Source organism: Falco punctatus (genome assembly GCF_963210335.1).
Source record: "Falco punctatus genome assembly, contig: scaffold_34, whole genome shotgun sequence".
NCBI lineage: Eukaryota > Metazoa > Chordata > Aves > Falconiformes > Falconidae > Falco > Falco punctatus.
Window position 1 is genome coordinate 1,434,560 of NW_027660147.1, and position 21,875 is coordinate 1,456,434.

Genomic DNA, 21,875 nt, shown 5'->3' on the forward strand with positions numbered 1-21,875 from the left:
CACACTTTCCACTGTGTGTCTCCAGAGAGTAGAGTGGTGTGGTAGATGTTACCAGAGCGTGTGTAGCTGCTGATCAAATGCTACAGAGCGGGCCTGGCAGAACCTGCTGTATTCCAGGTGTTGTGCCTATACATGCTCTTCTGTCTGTGCATTTTGCCATAAGCCTGCATTTGGCACAGTGTGAGTAGTCCTAGCTGAGGCTGGAACCAGCAGTTCCCCTCTGCTAGGACGGGTGCCCTCACTGGTCTCTAGCTCCTTTCCCGTTTTTTGTGTGCATGTCTCCACAAGAGTGAATCCTGAATCAGTTTTACCTAATGGACTAGCTTAAAACAGAGAAATGAAGATAGTTTAATCTGGCCAGGAACCTACTGAGACTGAGCCTTGCGTGTGTCTGGTAGAGAAGAGATTCGGATGTTAGCCCCCTGAGATAGAGACAAGTTGTGTGTTTGGGGTGAGTTTTTGGGCTGTGAGCCTCTCCTCTTTTTAAATGGCAATGCTTAGCTGTCTACCTTCTGGGAAGGTGCAGGGTAAAAACTGCTAGTCAAGGAAGGTCTTTTCTGGTAGTGCTACAAAAGGAGCATTGTTTCTTGGTGATTTTAGCGTGAAGATGTGTCGGGTGGTGTTTCTATGGTACTTCTTGTACAGTGGATGGTGGTAGTCAATGGCAATTTCTGGAGCTGTGGACTGGAGAGCAGGTGACCTAAACTCTGTATGCCACAGGGCTGCAGCGTGCTGGAGCCTTTTCCAGAGTGTGACCCAAACACGTCTTCAGTGCTGCTTGTAGCTGTGTCAGCTGTTGTGCATAGCCATCTTCTGCTGGAGAGGTGGCGATCCAAAGGAGGTACCATGATGTTGTGCGCTGGGTGTGAAGAAACCCTTGAATTCAACACTCACTCCTTAGTTTGTCCTCAGCAACAGAACCGCTGTGCATCTTTTGGGCGCAGGGGTGATGGGGAAAAGCAGAGTGAAATAGAAGGGCTCAGTGTCTCACCTCTTACTGCCTTTGTAGGTGCCCTGACTGCAGTGGGAGCAGAGGAAGAGGAAGATGCTGAATCTCCCTGGGATTCTGAGGTATTTCCCGTGAAGGACACCGGGGTTCCCAGTGGGGCGGGGGTGGGGAGCGAGATCCAGAAGCACTCGGAGCTTGGGCCCTGCCGCGGCTGAGGCTTATTTCCCCTTCTCCTGGTTCTGCTGTATGTTTGTAACTGGGGGCCCTTGAAATACTTGTGCTGTGTGCTAGCTGTTCAGCGAGGCTTGGGATGAAGGTAGGTCGAGCTAATGGTTTGGGTCTCATGGCAACTGGCCCTTGGAGTTGGGTTTCTGGTACAGTATTGCGGCAGTGAAGTTTCTTGCTGCTTAAAATAGTCTGAGCTCCTCACGGGGGCTGGCGGGATTGTTGCTTTTTCACCACACAACTCTATTCCGCTGACGTGTTCAGTGGTTGCCCTTAGGGTCTGCAGCCTAGATGATGAGCTGCTTCGGAAAAGAGCCTTTCTACCTTTTTGGCCCTTTTTGAGAGTAGCGTTCAACAGAAATACCACACGTGCTGGCTGTGTTTGCCCTTTTAGTTCTTCCTGTCTGTGGGAATGGGTTAGAAGAAAGCGGGCAGAGTCTGTAGCTTACCCCCTCTGACTTTTCTTGTGAGGAAGAAGGAACTCTTCCCCATCTCCTTCTTAAAAATACAAGGCTAAAATATTATTGGGGGGGTTTAGGTAGCCTTGGTTTCTGTAAGCTTTGTCTTGCTCGTCTTTGTTCAGCCCAAATAGTCTTTGTTCAACCCTTGCAACTGGGAGTAGCAATGTGTTCGCTCCCCACTGCAGGACGTGTGCCTGGGGAACATCAGCACAAATTTGAGTACCGGGTACCAGTTCAGTCTGAAAGTTGGGTCCCCCCCAGACCTGCAGTTACAACCCACAGCTCGAGTTACCGTGTTAATTCTCTCTTGCAGCTGTGCAGTTTGCCAGCGTGACAGACTAGTTTAGATGAGTTGTGAGGTTTTTGCCTAAGATCTGAAAACACACAAGTCTGCTGTGATTTTCCAATATACTGTGTCTTGACGTGCCCTTTCCAAGGGGCTGATCAAAGGCTTTTGTGATTCCGTGCTGTGCAAGTTGGCTTAGCTGGAACATTTTGCATAGAAATGAGTTGAGAATTTGTACCGATGCTCACGCCCGTGTTTTATGCTCTACAGACAGATTCTGAAAGTCCGGAAGAAGGATCACCTGGTGTGTTGCTTCCAGCTGCAGACAGACACGGAGCACGCTCACGGATTGTTTCAGGGGAGCGCCACACTGGTAACTTCGTGGTGGACTAAATGTTTGTCTGTAAACACGTACAGGCTGAAGTGAGCTTTTACCGATGTCTGCCTTAGGAATGCACTTACGGTGTGGGTGCGCGCTATAGCAATGAAGTGCTTAGTATTTGTTAATTAACACCAGCTATCACGGCGCTTGCTGGCAAGTTGTAAAGGAAGTTACCTTGTTTGCGTTACGTGTGCCCTTTGGATGTGTTTGTATCTCTTTGGGTTCGGGTTCTTGTGGCATAGTGCTGAAAGTGTATGTGGTTTAGGGCTGACCTGTCTGAACACCTAAACATTCTTGGATGATAATGTAGCAGGAGAAAGGTATGATCTGGCTAAGCATTTTTCCCCCCCGCCTTAATTTTTTTATACCTTTCTGTTATGCTTTGCCTAGGAGCTAAAATGTGACTAAAAGTTCAGGGTTTCTGCCTGTACTTTGTGACGCTGTCTCTTGAGCATCTGCAGTGTAGAATGGCAGGGAAGTTTTGCTGTTGGGGTAGAACTCTCATCTGAAGGATTTCTTTTTATTAAATGGTCAGTCCTGCTTGTAGTGTAAGTACAATAGAATAGCTGAAGAAGCTAATCCAGTTTTAGTTTAGTAAGCTGGAAGCAAAACTTTAAAAGCTCTTGGGAGTTTGTAAATCTACTTGTCGAGTAGTTGTCATGAAAGTCTGCTTTGTATGAATCTACTAAGATGAGTTTAAAATCAGTGCAAAAATAAAGGGGGATAAAAGGTGACTATGATAATCTTGCTAAGGTATTTCCATACTGCTAGACCACCAAGTTTCCTGAAATCAAATGCTGTTTGTTTTTTAATTATTTTTTTAAATACAAAAGTTTTGCTATGGAGCCATTCTTAATAACATTCCATACGCTTCTTTCATGAAAGGACTCAAACTGTTAAGATGACTAAAGCAGAGGACTTGAGAAATATAGGTGGGCCAGTAGATTGTGTGGGTTTGTAAGTGATTTAATGTTGGAAAAAAATCTTAAAAAAAATGAAACTATTTGGAACTGTGCTATAAATGCAGATTACAACCAATTGTAATTTGGGTTTTTTCTTTCCTTGCAAGCTGAACCAGAACAACCTGATAAGAACTAGTTTGATTCTTCCTCATTGAATGATGTGTATGAGATTTCTATGTCTGCACCCATGTTTTCTCTGTCCTATCGATGGAAAGGAAAATATCCCTCAACATCACGGTCATAGAGCTGTTATTTTATATAATTTGTAGTGTTATTTTATGGTAATTCATTACAGCAGACCAGCTTTGGCTTTTGAAATAATCTTTGTAGAAAGCAGGATTCAGCTCCTCAAAATAAGTATTCTGATCTTGTTTTGTTAACAAGCAAATCCTTATTGCTGCCTATGGATTGTCCTAGTTCTGTGAGTATTATTTCTTAAATCCAAGGTGCATGATGGGAAGCGTGCATTGTCCATTTCTTGTATACTGATACAAATGCTGGATGATGAGGTAAATTGAATGTTAAGTATCGCAGTCTCGATGAAATAATGCTTGCAACTAATACTTAGTTGTAGAAACTACTGATGTTGAATGGAGTAAAAATTTTATGAATTAAATAAAAATCAAATAAAATAACACTTTCTAAAACATTTTTCACTTCCAGGCTTTTTGGAGAAACCCAACAATTCCCAGGTAAGTATTTGTTCATGTCAGACTGACTACTTGTTCTGCTCATTAAATATTATAGAGTTACTTTAAGTGTGATTTTTTTTTTTTGTCATTGGATTGTCTTTCATAGCTGAAGGCCCCTGAATCTGTTTTGGAAAGGAATGAAACCTCTCCTAACAAAAAGCAACAGAAATCAGGTAATGTTCACTTCATGTGGTTCTGGGTTTAGCTTCATAGCCTTTCTAGATAGGAGTATTTATTAAAGCATCTGATTTGTTTTGCAGATCTATTGGAGGAATTTGGCTTAGGAGATGCAGAAGGTGTTGAAGGTATTCATAACAATCTCTTTGTAGCGTTCTTTTATGGACAGACACTTTGTACTTGCCATTTTCTTTCTAATACGAAATGAATGGCTCTAGCAAGGCATCCCGGGAGCAGAAGGTCTACTGAAATATACCTCTGTGTATGTGTTTGCTCCCTCCACTAGTCTGCTGTTCAGCACTGTCCATACCCTTCCGTGATGTACGCTTCCTACACCGTACTTGCTGTCATCTTCCCTTTTCAGGCAGTCCTGAAGTCTGCTTTTCTTTCAGTTTCGCACCCCCCCCCCCTTCCTGATTTTCCTGGTTCTCTGAGCATGTGCTGTGGCTGATTCCAGGCTAGGGATCTGCAGGCTAGGCTGTCCAGGAGCTGCAGGTGAGCCACAAAGGGTAATTCTTGGGCTCGTGCCGTAGCTGTAGTTTTCAGGAATTATTACTTGCCTGGCTTTTCTCTACCTGCCTGGCAGTTGTTTTGAAACATGTACAAACACATTCCTCTGAGGCTTCCCTCTCTTGTATCATGGAAAATGACCAGCAGGCTCAGAGGCAGGGGAAGGAAGTGAGGAAGAGAGACAAGATGGGAGGAAATTAGTGTCAGCGTGTTTCAGGAATTCTCTTTTCTTCGGAAACAAGGCTAAAGTTGAGGCGGCTAGCTGGTCGGCTATGTATTGGAGAGAGGATATGCAACCTTAATGGGTTTTTAATGTCTTTGTTCTGAGGTTTATTGATTTGTATAGTTGATAATTTGTGTTGTATTTTGTATTAATCACACTTGTTAATCAGATGAGAAACAATTTGCCACTCAGGTTTTAGAGTTTCTACAATTGGCTATTGACAATATAAACCAGAGAGAGGTGAACAGATATGTAGACAAGTAAGTGGACTTGTAACTTCTAAGTATAGAATACAAATAGTTCCAAGTTCTTTGGCATCTTCGCTTTAGGGGAAGAAAAAAAAAGTGTTGTTGTTCTTTTGACAATAATAGAGATGCAACTTCTCTCTAGAAGTATCTCCCTCCTTCTCCTCTCGCTCTTCTCCCTTTCATGTGTTTGCAATGGGTAAGCAACAGGTCCCCTTTTGCCCTTTATTTTGCAGTGACAGTGTTCTGGTAAGACACACAGATATTTGTTAGAGGTTGTTCAGTTAAAACATGAGTTTTGGTTATGTCTGTATTCCACAGTAATGTGGAGTGTAGCCCCATAATGGACCAGTACGTTACAATTTTACAAACACAGAAAGGAAAGGTTGCCTTTTCATGGCTCGTTTCATGTCAGCTGTTTTTCCTGTGTGGCTTTATTCATTTGCATCATGCTGGTTTTTACCCATATGTTATCTTGAAGGTCAGGTGCTAAGAAGTAGATGTAAAAATTTCTTTCTTTCAAACATTTTATGTTTGGATTTGGGTTTAAGGAATTTAGGTTGCTTCAGCAAAGCATCGTGATTCCTGCAGCACAAATACTTCTGACTCTAAAGGGGTTGAATGCCATCCTTGACAACTTGATTTCATAAATCTGGAGAACAGGTACAGTATCTTGCATAATTAAATATCCAATGAGAGATGGAATTTCCTATTCTATTTACTTTGTTACTGACTCATAGGAATACATTCTTAAAATTATTTTTGAGTCAAAATAAAATAGCGGTGTTCTCATGTTTTCTGTATAGCAAAGTAGCTGCTGTCCACTGTAATCTGCAAAAAGTCGTTATGTACATTATGTACAATTTATGAGGAGGGAAGTCTCAGAATAGAGTGGAGAGGTAAAGACTAATTGGAAAGAACTACGATGACTAGAAGTCATCTTTCAATGCTAGCTAGAGAGCAGACAGAGTAAAAGGTGGGGGAATGACAGGCAAAAATACTGGATTCTGGTTTACCCTGTGAATTTTTTATATACATTTTTTTGAATGACGGGCTCTTCAGAAGCCTTGGAGTAGGGTTCTTCCAGTGTTTTAACTAAGAATTTCTCCCTGTGCTAAAAGTGAAGAACTCTTGACAATGAGGAGTCATCCTCTTTCACAGTGTTGACAGAAGCCAGTAACACAGAAAATAGACTCATGAATTACTGCTCCAAGAAAAGAAGAAATTTTACTTGCAACAGCTAATGGGAGAAGTCCTTAGCTTTTTAGTTGATGTTTTTTGAGTTATTTTTCCAGTGGTTGGAAAAATAATTACTGACTCGAGTTACCGACGCGATGAGAACTGGAATTTTGCAGGTAGAAGAACACTGTAGCCTTTCATCTTTCCTGCTTCTTCCTTGTTCTGTACCCATCATACAGAAATGTCAAGATTGATTAAACCCTATGGAAAAGGATTCTTAGGGGCTCCAATGTTATTAAAATCTTACCTAAAAAGGGAGACTTCAGACTCAAATAGCTGCTGCGGAAATCTTTCCTGTTGACCGTGAATGGCAAGGCTGAACAGGAGTTAGGGTTGCTTTTCATTCTAGCAGCATGGCACCTAATTTTGAAGTGACTGCACTCTGAAACAGAATCCAAAAGACGAAGACACCTACGTACTCTGAACAGAGAATGTGACTTGCATCCTTAGAAGGGCAGTACAAAACTCTGGGTGCTCGCAGGTCTGCTTTTATCCCGTTTTCAGGCAGATACAGTTGACCAGAAAAGCTTATTCAGTCTGTGTTGTGCAGACAGGAGAGGTGTCACAGCTCTCCTGCATCCACAAAATATCTAAGTCTATCTTCTAAGCAAAATTGTGGTGCCCATGTTACATGATGGGAGTGATGGCGCGTATCAAATTGCATGGTAGGAAGCTGCCTGCATTTTTCTGTTTGTGACCTGAGTGAACATTGGTGAAGTGACAGAAGAAGTCTGGTAAGCGTACCTTCATGGAAGGAGAGTAGGAGCAGCCCCGTCTGTCTGACCGACTGACCACCCGCTGCTGTACGTGGGTGGAGAGGCTTCTAGGAGTAGCACATAGAAAATGAAAGTTTGTAAAAGGAGTCACCTACAGGAGAAAATGCCAAGAGTGAGGTTGGCCTTGTGACTCATAAATAGTGGACCCTTTTGTACTTTTATGATTTTGTCTATGTTCTTCCTGTCTTGCTCGCTTTTCTTGTGGGAAGAATGTTGTGTCCCTCTCCAGCAGCGAAGCTTTGTGTATTGAAAGGCTATTAGGTAGAAGCCGTAGGATTATGGAGCAGGAAAGGAGATGCAGAGTGATTAAGGTGAAAAGAATCCATCTCTGGTTTTAGATGCCATACTTGACCTGCTGGGACTTGTTTCTTTCTGAATACTTGTTCCTTCAAAATGTTCAGTGTGCCTTCCACACAAACAATACAATGAGTTGCTGCTTCTCAGTTGTGTCTGGAACTATCTGGAGTCCAGTTCTCAGATATAACAGAGATTCAAGGTAGGCACCCCATAATGGGGAGCCCAGACTGAGTGAGTGCCTGCTTCCGAGGAGTTTGTGACCTGTCCAGTATTACGTAGAAATTCTGAGAGAGGAAAGGATGGAATCCAGTTTTCAACAGTAAAAACATCCGGATCATGGGTTATTTCTCCACATTTCACAAGCCTGTCTTTCATTCAGTGGCCTGTCCATGTCTTCTGGAACAGATGGGGCAGCAGTTTGACTGAAATACTCTGTCTAGATCCATGTCTAGAGACACATTTGTGTCGTGCAAGGAATAAAGCTGGGGTCTTCAAGATTTCAAGCCTGTGACTTTGTTGTTCATGATTTTCTGTGCACAACACATAGGGAAACTGAAATTGCTGGAGGAATACTGTGTGGCACACAGTGTGTCAGAGATACAGAGGTGTATATCTACGTATGAGAGAGAGACGTTATGCATGTTTAAGAAACAGGAATGGCCTCTTTGTGCCCATATGTAGTGATTTTCAGCAAATTTCCCTTATACATTAAAAAGTAGAATGCCTTGGAAGAAAGGGATTCACCCAGATGCATCTTAAATCTGTATTATGATAATTTTGTCTCGGAGTGCACAAATTTGAGGGGATTTATTTTATGTTAAGATTTTTGTCACAAGTAGGATGATTCAAGATGCACTCTAGGTGTAAATAAGTAGTATTAAGTCATGCTGGTTATAAAAATGTATGGGTTTTCACTGCAGGTGAGAACTCGGGGTCTACTTTTCATATGTCATCATCAGCTGAAAAAGACGATGTGAAGGATGCCATTGAATATTATGGGGTGCAGGTATGTAAGCCCAAATATTTTGGATTACAGTCTGATTCAGTAAGTTGTATTATACACTAAGGTAAAGAAAACGTACCAGTCTGTGAATATTGCTGAAGAGAGAGTCCTGTAGGTGAAGGCTGCGTTACAGTCTGAAGGAGAGTTGGATACAGTCGTCTTATGGTGGGGTAAAATCCTTGTCACTATGTCGGATGCTTGCTGTTACACTGATTTGTTTTCAGTTGGTTTGCTTAATTTTTGAGGGGTGTTTTTCCTCTTGTGCACTGCTGAGAAGCAGTGCAGGCAAATGCGGGTTTTTTTGCCTGTGCAAAACGCATGTTCAAGTGAAGAGGGAGATTTGTCTATAATACGCTGATCTGTTTGATGAAACACGCCGGTCTTCCTCTTTGTAAGACAAAGATCAAAGAGAACGCCTTGAAATGTGGTGACCTTTCTGATGCTTCCCAAGCCTCTGCAAAATGTGCTCTTGTTTGGCCACGTGAAGTGTTTGAAAAGGGTTTTCTCGGAGGGTATCCTAGAGGGGAATAAGGCAGGCGTCCTGCTTGTGTTGGGTGTGCGGGGCAGGGCTGCACAGCGGGGTCTGGCGTCCTCTGGAACACCCGAAGGGACAGCGTAGCAAATGATTTCCACCCCACAGCCGGGCATCACGAGAGAGGGACGTGCCTAATTCTAGCAGGCAAAGCGCAGGACTTAAGCCTGTTGCAAGGTGGTAGTAGTTGGCCAGTGAGCTTGGGAAGGGGGAGGGTGAGACAGGTGGTGTCTGGCTGAGGTGCTCCTTCCCTCTTGTGAGCGGAGGGGTCTTTGCCGCGGGAGAACAGGGCCTGGCTGACGAGAGGAGCGCGAGGAGCATGACGGTCTCAGCCCGCTGGGACACCAAGGCTGCAGGCCCTCTTCAGGAGGCACCACGAGGGGAAGGGGCGTGTGGGCAGGACTGTGACACGGGGCAGAAGCAGTTGGAGCTGTTGAGAAACAGAGCGTGGGGACAGGGACTTGAGGGGGCTGGGTAGGGTTAAGGCGTGGTGCGGTTTTCCTGTGAGCTTGGGTTCCTGATTCCTGGGATGAGGGCAGGAGCAGGCAGGTTTCCCTAATAAATCCTTTCCTTTGCACCTTGGAGTGGAATTCATTATTTCTGAAGCTTGGGTGAAGAAATAATCCTCCCTTAGCCAGTTCTCTGTGTGGTGAACGGTAAGAAGCTTGTCATGTTCATTCCCGTTGGGTTAGCTTAGGTGGCCGGGGACTGTACAATGCCAGACGGCAGAGCACGATGGAGGGAGGAGGGTGGGTGAGAAAAATGTTGGCAGTTTTAATGAAAAACGGTATTAAAGCAATAAAACATGAAAAATAAACATGCTCTGTGACAAGCGCCGGCAGTTACAGAAAGCAAGCAGGCTAAAAGGTAAAAGCAACCCTAATGCCTAGGGTGTCCCTTGATTTTTCTTATAAAAATGGCTTTCAAAATGCCTTATTTCTATTATAGGATGAGTTTGCAACAGAAATTGCATACATCAACTGTAATTTTTTTTTTCTTGATAATCTTTCTGTCTGTACCTGTTTACTTAAGGATAAATGTATTGTAGAAACTATCAACTTGATAGAAAAAACAGCACATGAAAATCACACTGATAAGGCAGAAATTTCACATCAGAAATTTCACAGCAGAAAATGAGGAATTGCACGGCGCTGACAAGCAGTTCTAAGTCCAAAACCTTGGAAAGAAAGAGATGCAAGAATGTGGGTTGAAAATGAGAAGAGGGAATTGAAAACAAGTTTTAAAAACGTTACAGCAGAACTAAAGCAGCTGCTTGGTGAAATTAATGAAACTGGGAAAACTCCTTCCCTTGTGGAAGAAATGTCAGAAGATGGCTTCAGTGCTGAGCTGAAGAGTTCTCATGCTGTTTCATCTCATGCAACAGAATCAAGTAACAGCTTAGAAAGTAAAGGTGAATTTGGAGACATTAAACTTATGCTAGGTGGAAAAGTACCCAAAATGGAAACTGTAATCCAAGTCTTGGTGTCCTTTCTGATCAAGATAAGTGAAATGCAAACACAGAAGATACCTGGAGTACAGGTGAAGGAGATTGCACAAATAATATCAATGATACAAAGGTGCCTCTAGCAAATGCAGAGAGAAAAAAAAAGCCTCCTATGGAAATGGAAGAGAATGAAACTGGAAGTAGTAGTAATGCAGTGGGAGGTTGTGAATACTCCCCGAGATACAGCTTTAAAACAAGTCTTTTGGATGACATTTCTAATATGATTCCTAAAATAAGACCAGTTTCTACACGTGATGAAAATGCACTTTTTGTAACAGAGAGGGAACTTGGAAAAGACTCTGGATTTAGTGATGATTTTCCCAGGGACTGCTTTATCGACAGCAAAATAGGAGAAACAGAAATGGAAAGTCTTTTTGCAAATGCTCAGCAATCATACGTCATGCTGAAAAGGAATCTTGATGAAGAACTAAACCAAGATACGGGAAGATTTAAGGGTAGGGTAGGAATGCTGCAAATAGTATTCCTGGCTTTGGAGAAAGAGAAGGTACAGCTGCTAAAAGAGGTGGTTCACCTGCTACTCTTTAGTCTCCCTCCGGATCAACGGTCCTGTTCACTTTTGCTATTTGTCATGAAGGGGAAGATGCTTCCTACAAATTGGGTTTTGTTCTAATGGAAATAGGTGACTTGTGAATAAAGAGAGCAGTGGAGAGTTGTCTTTTCCCCCATTTTTGGAAAACGGAATGCATTATTGTTCCAGTTTAACAGCAGGTGGCACTCGGTTCCAGTGCAAGTAGTTATCACTTCATTGCCGTAAAAAGAAATCCATATAAATATGTCGGTTCTGATTCTGAATCAAAGAATGAAAATAGCTTCTGAACAGGGTCTTGACTAATAATTCATGTGCTGTGATATCTGCGTGGTGTGTCTTCATTGCCTTTCACTAAAATTCCTCTTTCCTGTGAAACCATTTGTGTTTGTGGGTTTGGGATCTTTTTTTCTTTCCTCCCCTTGTTCAGGAAGCAGTAGCCCAGCACAGTTCCACTTGATTTTTTTCTGGTGGTGTTACAACTAACATTGTGCAGTCCTTCTAACTCTGTCCATCAGTAATGCTTTCACTTTTTTGTTGTTCATGTTTTAAGAGACACTATTGTTTTCTTTCTAAGGGCTGTATTTTTGTTGTCTTTCATGATGAGTGAATTTGAAGAACCCCCAATGACATAATACATTTTGTAGTGTAATTTTGTGAAAATGCTTCTCTATGAATTACAAAAAAGATTTCATTTTATATTATTTCAGAGGTAAACCCTGAATTAATCAATCTTGGATGTGGTGTTTCTGTCTTCTAGAAATACTAAGAAATACATGAAGCTTAACTTTGTTTTTATAGGTTGAGAAGAAAAAAGCAAACAAAGATGTTCAAAAGTGCAGGCGGTGGCAAAACAGGAATGTGTGGATAAATTAAATAACATCACTAATCGGCAAATGAAACAAAAGATTACTGTAAGGAAGTATGACTGAAAATGGAGAATGAAAACACGAAGACAAAAAGAATTTTTCATCTGGGGAGAGCTCAAAATTATTAAAATGCCAATGAAAGGGTAAGCTAAGGAAATAATCTTTAATTCTTATTTGTAGTACTATGTAAGTGTCTTAGGTTTTCTAATATTGTAGTAGTTGAAGTAGTTTCCTCAGTGGTGAAAGCCATAGTGAGTAGTCCACTGCTTCTCAAAAAGTGAAGAAAATTTCTTCTTAGAAAACACTAAGCTCATGATGGAGGTTCAAATTTATTGCCTGCTCTAAAAAAAAGAAAAGGGAAAAAAAAAAAGAAAAAAAAAAAAACATCCAAATTCCTGTGATTTCCTTGTCAATACTGAGGCAAAATGCATCTTCAAAACCAGAAAGAGAAGCAGACTGGAAAAAGCAGTTACTTTTGTAGGAAATGGCCACCTAGAAAAGAAAAGTAGGAACTGGCGGTTTGCTACTACTCCCTTTTCTAGGTGATTTTAGTGATCTCCGTGCAGTTGGTGTTTTCCTTTTCATTAAGTTAATATGCCCTTTGTCAGGAGAGGGTGATTTGAAGAATCAGTCAGCAGTATGCAGGCGAGCGGAGGTTATCTTTATTCGGCAGCGCTGGGTGCATGGGGGATCGCTCCACCAAAGTCATGCACCCTGAGGGGGCTTTTCAGTCCCCCCTTTATACAAGCTACTCAGACCTATTCATTAGTTTTCCAAGAAATTGCTTACATATTCATTACAATTCTGAGAATTCATTTACATATCTCGTGCCTGCGCAATTGTCCTTGAGGAGTTGTCTCTGCCCAGACTCTATTCATCAACGGCCATGTTTAAAGTCTTTGTCTTCGCCACGTTGCATGTACAACAGGAATCTAAGACAGAATGTCCCTTCTTAAGATAACCAACCCAAGGACTTAGCAGTCTGTGCATCCGTCATGTGGCAATAAGGGTCCTCGGACATCTCCCGACTTTTAACTAAACATAGGTGTGTCATCCTTTAGATAAGTGGTACAGCATTCACTGTTCAGAGTTCCTGTTGTTTGTCAGGCAGCACCAGTCCCGCTGTGTCACCACATTTCCTTCTCAACCTGGACTTTGGACAGAGACCGGTCCTGCAGACACCTCGGCAAGGAGGAGCCCTTGATGAGGACGACGACGAGCCGCTTTTGGGTGAGCTCAGAGCTGACTGAAACACAAGCGAAAAGCCCCAGCTCAAACCAGGCCACTTTGCTTTTCTTGAAAGTCACAAAGCTTCGCTCTGGTGGGTCTCTTTGCATCGGAAACCCTTGTGCTCCCAACGCTGTGACCTGTGTGGGTGCCAAGTCAGAGCAGTCCGTCACCGCCTGCCTTTGAATTCAAGGTTTGAACTGTGCAGTGTGGCCAGAGAGGGCACATGCTGCGAGAGGTCACGGACCATCATTTCCCTGGCCCTGCGGCTAAGCCAGCGCAGCCCGCTGCTGTGCCGGGAGCGGTGGGGACAGTGCCGCTCTGTCCCCACACAGCTGCCCAGAGCTCAGGGGAGGGGGCGGCCTGGAAGCGCCTGGGCTCCAGCGGCCGGCCAGAGAAAGCCCCCCCCCCGTTCTCACAGGGGAAGTGACTGACATGTGCAGGGTTTCTCCTGCTCGGACTGCAACAAGTTTCCCAGGAAGCTCCCCAAGGCGTGGACGTTTGGGTCTAAAGCACCCCGGGCCGAGAGCAGGCGCTGCCAGGGAGCTAGAGCCCGCGGCAGGCTGGCTGTCACTCAGCAGGCAGGTGAACCTGCTTCCCCGCGCCCCGCTCCATCCACCTCCACCAGCTCTTACTTCCAGCCTGCTCCCCCCGCCCCGTACCCCCATCCTTTCTCCCGTGCGGCAGCTGCAGCAGGCACTTACCAGCCTCCCGAGCCCCCGGCTGACGCGGGGCACTGGCACGCTCAGCCGGCAGCGCTGGCCCCGCTGCAGGAGGGCTAATCCGCAGGCTGCAGAGGAATCACTCACTGACCCAGGGAAGGGAAAGCCCATTTATTTAGGCTACTTGAATTTGGCACGCACAGAACATATCCCAGTAACGCATGGGAGGCTAAGGGGTTTGTTTTGTTTTTTTCTTTTTTCTTCTTCTCTACAGACATAGAGGAAAACTCTATGCAACTCCCATGTACACACCGCACAAAGGAAACAGCTTTAAGCAACCACCGGTGAAACGTGGAAGCCTTTTAAGATCTCTGGAGCTGGCACAGGAATGTTCTCTACCCCCCATACAAAAGGCATTTCAATTTCAGGTCAGACTGTCTAGGTGATATTTCCATGCATTTCTACAGAAGTAAAGAAGCTAACAGACAAAAAGCCCAGATCAAGCCATATTAGTCAGGCTGATTGGTTCTACCAAGTTAGATCAATAGTGATTATGAACAAATGGACCAAGTGACCAAAGCCTGAGGCTGAGAATACCACTTTTTGAGATGTGGTTTCTTTTCACTGTACTACCCATAGAACTGGAGCACTCTGATAGAAGTATCTGCATTTGTAGAAGCCTCAGAAGCATCTGACCCACTAGTAAGTGTGTATTAGAGAAACGAAGGTAGTTCTAAATTAAACTATGTCAACAGAAAAGTAGTTGATAGAATCCCTCAGGCTGAAGGAGAACTCAAGGCACTTCATAACAAGAACATTGAACCTCTAGAACAAGTGAACCTTTAAATATTATTACTGCACCGTGAGTTTACAAGAGTGGATTAGGACTATTTCTCCAGAAAAATGTGTCTATTTTATGTCTGTTTCACTTCAGGATTAGCCTTTATTAGTACTGCTCTGCAACTGCTAGCACTAAGAATTTAACCCAGTTTTTGTGCCAACAGGTTGTTTTAGCCTAACTTTCACTACAGGTTTTCAGTTTTGTATAAAGTGGTTACAGGGGAAACTGTTTCTGAGTTTGGCCATTTGACCAGCAGCCTCAAAAAGACTGACTGAATTTTGCTTTTTACAACAAAGAAAATTAAGAACAGGAACCAGTTTGTTCTCACCCCCCCACCCCCCACCCCCCCCTTTCATCCCATGATACATTGACACTTTGCAGCTTTGGACCAACATTTTTGGAGACCTTTAGTGTTAATCCATTGGGGACAGTATTGGGCTGCTGGACAACCAATGCAAATACTAATAAACCAAGAGAAATCCTTAGATTTGATTTGTTGAGGGTCATTTGTACATACGAGCTACATCTCCAAAATGTGCTTTATTCTACCAGACAGCTTCCCTGCAGTTAGTGAAACCCTTGCCTAGAGTGGTTGCTTTACATAACTGATCTATTAAAACATGGAATGCCTGTAGAGTTGTGGCACTGCATGACATCTACAAGGGACTTGCTTCAAAAGCTACGACCAGGGAGCCTCCTGGCTTCTCAGCAGTGCAAGCTCGGGGCAGGTCCTCTGGCCCATTTGCTTGGCATTCATGCTTTATGCCTAAAAAAAGAGGCAAAACACTCAATGTGGTATTCCAGCATGCTAGTAATCAATCAAATGTACTTGGTAGTAACATTAGAAGAGGCAATCGGGTCACCAAGCAGGTAAGCCCTGCCTTGGCTTAGGCATTTGGATGGTTTTCTCTGACGTGTGTCAGAGCAGACCTCTGGCTACACGCCAAATAGCAATGCAGAAATACCGGGGAGAACGTTTTCACTACATCCGTGCTCAGACTGTTCCCCTTTTCACTGCAGGCTCTCTCAGGAGCGCATCTCTCCTTTCTAGGGCTACCCTGGGTATGGCGGGTGAGGAAGCTACACGCAGGCAGGCTCCAATGGCTGACTCAGCTCCCGCTGGCTCTGGAGAGGTGGGTGGAAGAATCAGAGTGAGAATCTGGGCTGTAGAGACCAGAAAGGCTTTGCTGCTCCAAGGGATCAACAATGGATTCTTTTTTTGGAGATCAGGGAGCCCAACCCAAGCCCGTCTGATGTGGAGAAAAGCTGAATTTCTTCAGGATTTCTTTTTTTTTTTTTAACTTCCACCTGTGCAGCACAGCCTCCCTGGCTAGTTCGAGTCCACTGGCCAGCTGTCGTGTGAAGGCTGGCACTGCTGCACAACGATCCTGTCTGTCTTGCAGGCTGCGAGATTTTGGCCCAGTGCAGCAGGAGGAACTGAAGGGGGTCAGCGCTCCCTGGCTACAAGCCACGCCGACTGAGCATGAAATCTCTGAATGCTGCAGCAACATGTTTACTCCTTGGTTAACGGTGTCTGACAGGCTGAACAGAACTTTGCTTCTCCACGTGGAGATGCAATGCCCTTTGAAATGAGTAATCACAACCACATCTCTAAATCAAGCGCATTGTTAATTACTACTGTTGCACAGGATGTTTGAGATCATGTCTTTCAACAGACACAGGCTTGAACGTCCTCTGCCACAGCAGCAGCTCTAGAAGGAATCTAATGGTTTCTAGCCTGTATGGTGCAGATGTGCTGCTCTGCATGGTACAGCTATGGTGTCACAGACACTGCAAAACCTGCTCTTGGCCTGCGCACAGTTCTAGTGCCTCTAAAATTCAGTCAGACAGTGTAAGTTTTAGCCAGAGCTCATTTGAGCTGCATCACGGGGCATTTCACTTATGAAGTTCTCATCTCTCACTAGTATCTCAAAAAAACCAGCCATCCACAACCAAAAACCAAAGGCCAATCCAGCATCCAGCTGCTTTGGGAGGTGGCGGGAGCAGCTGACGGGGCTGGAGAGCATTTGCCAGCCGTCAGTGACGCCCTTGCCCTAAGCTGGTGTGGTGAATTTTGATCTAAGTCTGACGTGGTGGCAGTGTGAGGTCAGCAGCTCTGTTGGTACCAGCGCATTGTTGGGGTTGCTAGGTGAGGAATGCAGGGTGCTCAGCTCCGCCCCGGTCAGCTCCGGGGCACATTGGTCTGGCCCTAAAGCCAGCAGAAGGACATGGGTACATGTTCTCTGGACCCTCATTTCTGTTTCCTGCCCGGAAGAGGAAATCCATCCCTTTTCACCCTGCAGGTTAGGAATAATCCCTCTGTCCCGATGGGGACCATCCCAAAGTGATGCTGCGTTGTCAGGAGGGAGGGGGCTGGCACCAGCTGTGCTGGGATGGAGCCGGCTGAGGCCGCTGAAATCCCAAAGGACTGGGATGGACCAGGATAGCGATGCCTGTAGTATCAGCTGGGATCTCGCGCGGTGCCCTGGTGTAGAAAGTTGGTCCTGCCGGAGGGAGGCTGGTTCCAGCTGGCGTTGGCAGCCTGCCCGCCTGCCGGCTCTCTGCTGCTTTGTCTGGGATGCTTGGCAAGGCGGGCAGGGAGAGCTGGGCTGCTGATTGAAACAGCCCTCAACAACCCCCCTGGGGGTTGGAGACGACGTTTCCATTGCACTGTCACCCCCTGGCTGCACCAGTGCAGATTCGGCTGTGAGTGAGTTCGCCGCTGTCGGCTGTGAGAAAGGGAAAGGCTCTGAGGTCTCTCCCTGTGAGCACTGAGGTTTTGAAAAGATGCTGATCTCCTTAGTTTTATTCTTATTTTTGCCTCCTCCCTTTCCAGCCACTCCCTCCGTCCCCAGCCCACAACCTCTTAAAGAGGAAATTCAATGATGTTTACAGTTAAGCGCGGGGATGGGAACTTCTGATAGCCGAGGGCTTGATGCATTGATCACAAGAAAGCGCAGCCTGGCACCTCCTGGGGAGTGCCCCTGCGCAGATGAACTGCCTGACTGCAGCATCGGGGGGGGGGAGTTGTGAGCCACATGGAGGTGATGCCCATGGGGGAAACGCACGAGTGGGACAGTGGGGAAGAGACTGGCTTCCAGACTCGGGACGGGGTTCGGTTAGCGATTAAGAAGAGTGGAGGCAGCAGTATCTTCCTCCGCGTGGGGTTGCACCCTGCCTGCCAGGTCTCAGACCAGGCAGTACAGTCTCCGTTGTGGCTCCGTGTGTTATGGGTGGAGAACCTGAGCGTGGAGAGGAGGGTGGGAACGGATGCCCGCCAGTTAACAGCAGAGGTGGAAAGAGAAGCACCACATCCAGTGCTCCCTTTGCAAGTCTCGTTTCTTCCTGTGGGCATCTGCTGGGGAGATGAGATGGTTAATGACCATGCTTTTGCTTTTTTTTGGCTTGAACTTAGGCCTTTTCCTGGTGTTTGCATTGCAAGGAGATGGTAGCGTCTTGGTTCTCTGTGTGGCATCTGTAGCATCATTGCTGGGGTGGTTCTCATCACTGGAGGCTGGGAGCAGCGACCCAGTGGGATGTGGTCACTGTGTGTCCTCCCTGCCAGGCTGGGCAGAGGCCAGCAGTGCTGCAAGCTGCGGGTGGCAAAGGGAGGCGGCCAGGGCTGTTGCAAAGCTGGGGAAAGCTCTCCCGTGCATGCTTTCCCCTTCCAGGGGGGTGTTTTATTCCAAAACTGAGACCCTGGATGCACTATGGGTGCAGAGATAAGGCCAGGTGGCCCAGGGAGAGCCCAGGTCTTGTCCAAACTGTACCAGGCAGTCTGGAAACGGGCTCTCTTACTGCCGCAGGGCTGCAGGTATTGCCCAGGGTTGTGCAAAAGCGTCCCATTGGACATGTCATGGGCACTTTGCTCGTGGCTGTCTCTGATTGCATCCCTGCTTTTTTCTTCCCCCTCTTTGGTTCTTCTGGAGCTTGCTGCAGCCAGTGCAAGCAGCCCCTGCGGTGTGGCTGGAGCACTGTGTGCAGGCAGCGCAGCGGAGGAGCGCAAACCTGGGAGGGGGCGGGGGGTGTCAGCAGGTTGCCCACACAACACAGATGGACATGGGAAACTCGCTGCTCACAGAGAGGCCGTTGCGCCTCTTTGTTTTCCCCACTGTTTGCGGCGAATGAAGAGACGGGACGCAGCTTGATGCAAGCAAATGTCAGTTTATTGTACAGAAACACGAGTTTATAAACACTTTCAAAAGCTGCGCATTTCAAACTAATTGGTTCTTGAAGCTAAGCACTGCATACCAGGCAATCCCTGATTGGTGGTTAACTACCAGCAATCAACAGCAAGGTGTTACCTTTCCTTGGCGCCATCCTTGGCGCCATCCGTCTCCCACTCCCCTGTGCTCTGCAAACATGCCTCATCATGTTAATTGTTGTCTAGACAAGCTCGAGCAAATTCCCCTCAGCTAACTGATTGCCGCGCATGGTCCCAGTTTGCAGACCGCTCCTGCATCTCCCCCTTCCTGTTGCACAAAAAGAACCTTTGAAACCGAACAAGTAAAAACAAGGTATAAGTAATAGAACAAATAAAAAACTGAGACATATTATCAGTGTCAAAATAACCCACTGTCTTTGTTCCGTACAATTTTACAATTTCCCCTTTTTGTTTTTGAACAGCTAGTACCAGGTTTGCCATGTTCTGCAGGGCCCTTGCAAACATGACAGCAACCAAGGTAATAGCAAACAAACAATACTGCCAATTGATTGAATGAATGCCAAAAAGGCTGAAATTTTCTCAGATTTTGATAACATGTTGCTGCAATGGGGCGCCTAAAATCCACGCAGCACATACCATCAAAATCCTCACAGCCATGTCCCTGAACCAACAACAAAAAACAGTGGCAATTTTGACTCACATTCTTAACTGCCTACCAAACAAGGTGATTTAACTCTTTAATGCTTTCCCTGCTGTTACTCTGGGTAAGATAAGAACCGCTGCGACACGTTCCCATCATAGCCTCCTACTACTTTAACATCTACAGAAAAACAATTATCGACAAAGTGTAAACAATATCATCTTCTTTTGGATTAATATTATACATAGGTGGAAGGGCACACCAAACAAGAACTGGTTCAGTCAAAAAGTCCGAAACATAGCATGCCTTCTCTGAACATACCTCTGGGGTCATTCCCTTCATTCCCTCTTTTTTATGCAAAGAGAGACACTTTACCATAACAGAGAAGCCCCTATTTACATCTCTGAGCCAGGACACAAACCGCAGCTGTATGCGCCACCAGGCTCAGGGCAGGAATCATTCATGTAGTTACATAGCTATATATCTCTACAACTGTGCAGACACCTATTAAACACTAAATAATCATGTTTATCTTTCCTATTCTCCTTCACAATACCTAGTTGTTCTCTCATTATGAATCCTCCATTCCCCACATCAGTGTCAATGGAATCATTGTCCGAGTTGTCCTGTGAGTTGTCCTGTTCCCATGCTTAGTCCAAGAGTATTACCTTTGTTAAGTGGTTTGATCCAGGGTGATAGTGTTCGTTCTAGGCGCTGTAAAAAGCGAAATCTATATTCTATGTCCTGATTTTGGGTATCTAACATTAATGCAAAACAGTAATCCTCACACAGTTTTTATTTCATTCTGTAGGGTCAGTGTCGCTATCAGTTGTCTGCGGTAAAGGTTCACGGAAAGGTCTTACATTCTTTGCTGGGATCCATCTGGGTCCTTTTTCTGTGGAGACACAAGCATAACCTTTTCCCCATGTAACAAGAGGATATGGTCCCATAATTTTACCTGTTTCTGGATCTCGGACCAATACTGGGGCTTTAACCCGTGCCTCGAAGGAGGCATTTGCAGTGAAATGTCGAACTATCGGTGGGTTGTTATCTATTAAAGAACAATTCAAAAAATTAAAAACATACAATGCTTTCTGTAACCGTTCCTCCGGAATAGCCATTCCCATTCCCCCTTTTTGTTGTTGTAATAAACGTTTTAGAGACTGATGAGACCGTTCAATGAGAGATTGACCGGTGGGGGAATGAGGAATGCCAGTAATATGAGTTATGCCCCATAGGGCAAAAAAGGTTTTTATAGTTGTTGAAACATAAGCTGGACCATTATCTGTCTTTATCTTTAAGGGAATACCCAATGTAGCAAAAGCACGCATTAAATGTCTACGAACATCTCGTGCCTTTTCCCCTGTGTGACAAGAGGCAAACAAGGCACCTGAAAATGTATCAATGGAAGAGTGGATATATTTAAGGTTACCAAATTCAGAATAATGTGTGACATCTGTTTGCCATAATTGTAGGCTTTGTAATCCTCTAGGGTTAACTCCTGCAGCAATTGATGGGAAAGAATGTTTTAGACAATCAGGACAGACAGCAATAATATTTGACGCTTGGTGAGAAGTAAGGTCAAACTGTCGTTTAAGAGCTCCAGCATTTTGATGGAAAAAGGAGTGACTCAGTTTAGCTTGTGCAATACGGTCTGGCAGTACTTGAACTGGTCACGTCAATAGATCAGCTCGTCGGTTACCTTCTGCAAGAAAACCAGGTAGTGAGGTATGAGACCTAATATGCATAACAAAATAAGGTGCAGATCGAGAGTCCAAAAGGAAAATAAGTTCCTGTAACAGGGTAAAAAGTTGTGAATGTGAAACATTTAGCAGCACAGAAGCTTCAGCTCGTGTAACAATACCTGCAACATAAGCAGAATCAGTAACAAGATTGAGTGGTACGTTCCATTTTCGGAAAACACGAACAACTGCATTCAGTTCTACTATTTGAGGTGAACCGGAGACTGTCTCTATGTCCGAATCCCATTGTCTCCGTTGATCATCCCACCATAGAAGAACAGATTTATGTGATTTGCCTGATCCATCTGTAAAGACAGTAAGTGCCTGTAAGGGTTGTTCGCTTCTTCTGGGTTTTAACATCAGACGAAAGTCAATGTTAAACAGTTTGTGTGAAGGTGGATGGGAAGTTATTTGACCTGTATAGTCAGCAAGTGCCATAGCAAAGGTGTCTGATTGCTGATAAAGCCATTGTAAGTATACTGTTGTTATTGGTAGACAAATACAGACAAAATCCTTCCCTGATAAGGTTAACAGGCGTGATCTAGCTTTAACAATCAGAGAGGCAAACATTTCATGTTGTGTCAAAATAGTTTTTGTAGACTGGTTAGGTAAAAAGATCCATTCAATAATTAACAGGGGGTCTGAGTTCTGAAGGTCCCATTGAAATATCAGGGCATGAGGCTGTCGTGCAGGGTTTAAAATAATCAAGTAAAAAGGTA

At 44.9% G+C, this 21,875-nt stretch overlaps 1 protein-coding gene across 1 annotated transcript; it reads left to right on the forward strand.

Annotated features, from left to right (window-relative positions):
• Positions 1 to 828: 828 nt before the first annotated feature.
• Positions 829 to 9,683, forward strand: LOC308057785 (uncharacterized protein). Its single transcript, XM_080411840.1, has 5 exons — positions 829 to 2,294; positions 3,929 to 3,957; positions 4,064 to 4,130; positions 4,218 to 4,262; positions 8,345 to 9,683. Exons 1-5 carry the CDS (start codon positions 2,162 to 2,164, stop codon positions 8,488 to 8,490), a joined length of 420 nt encoding a protein of 139 aa, XP_080267966.1. The 5' UTR covers positions 829 to 2,161; the 3' UTR covers positions 8,491 to 9,683.
• The last annotated feature ends 12,192 nt before the right edge of the window (positions 9,684 to 21,875 follow it).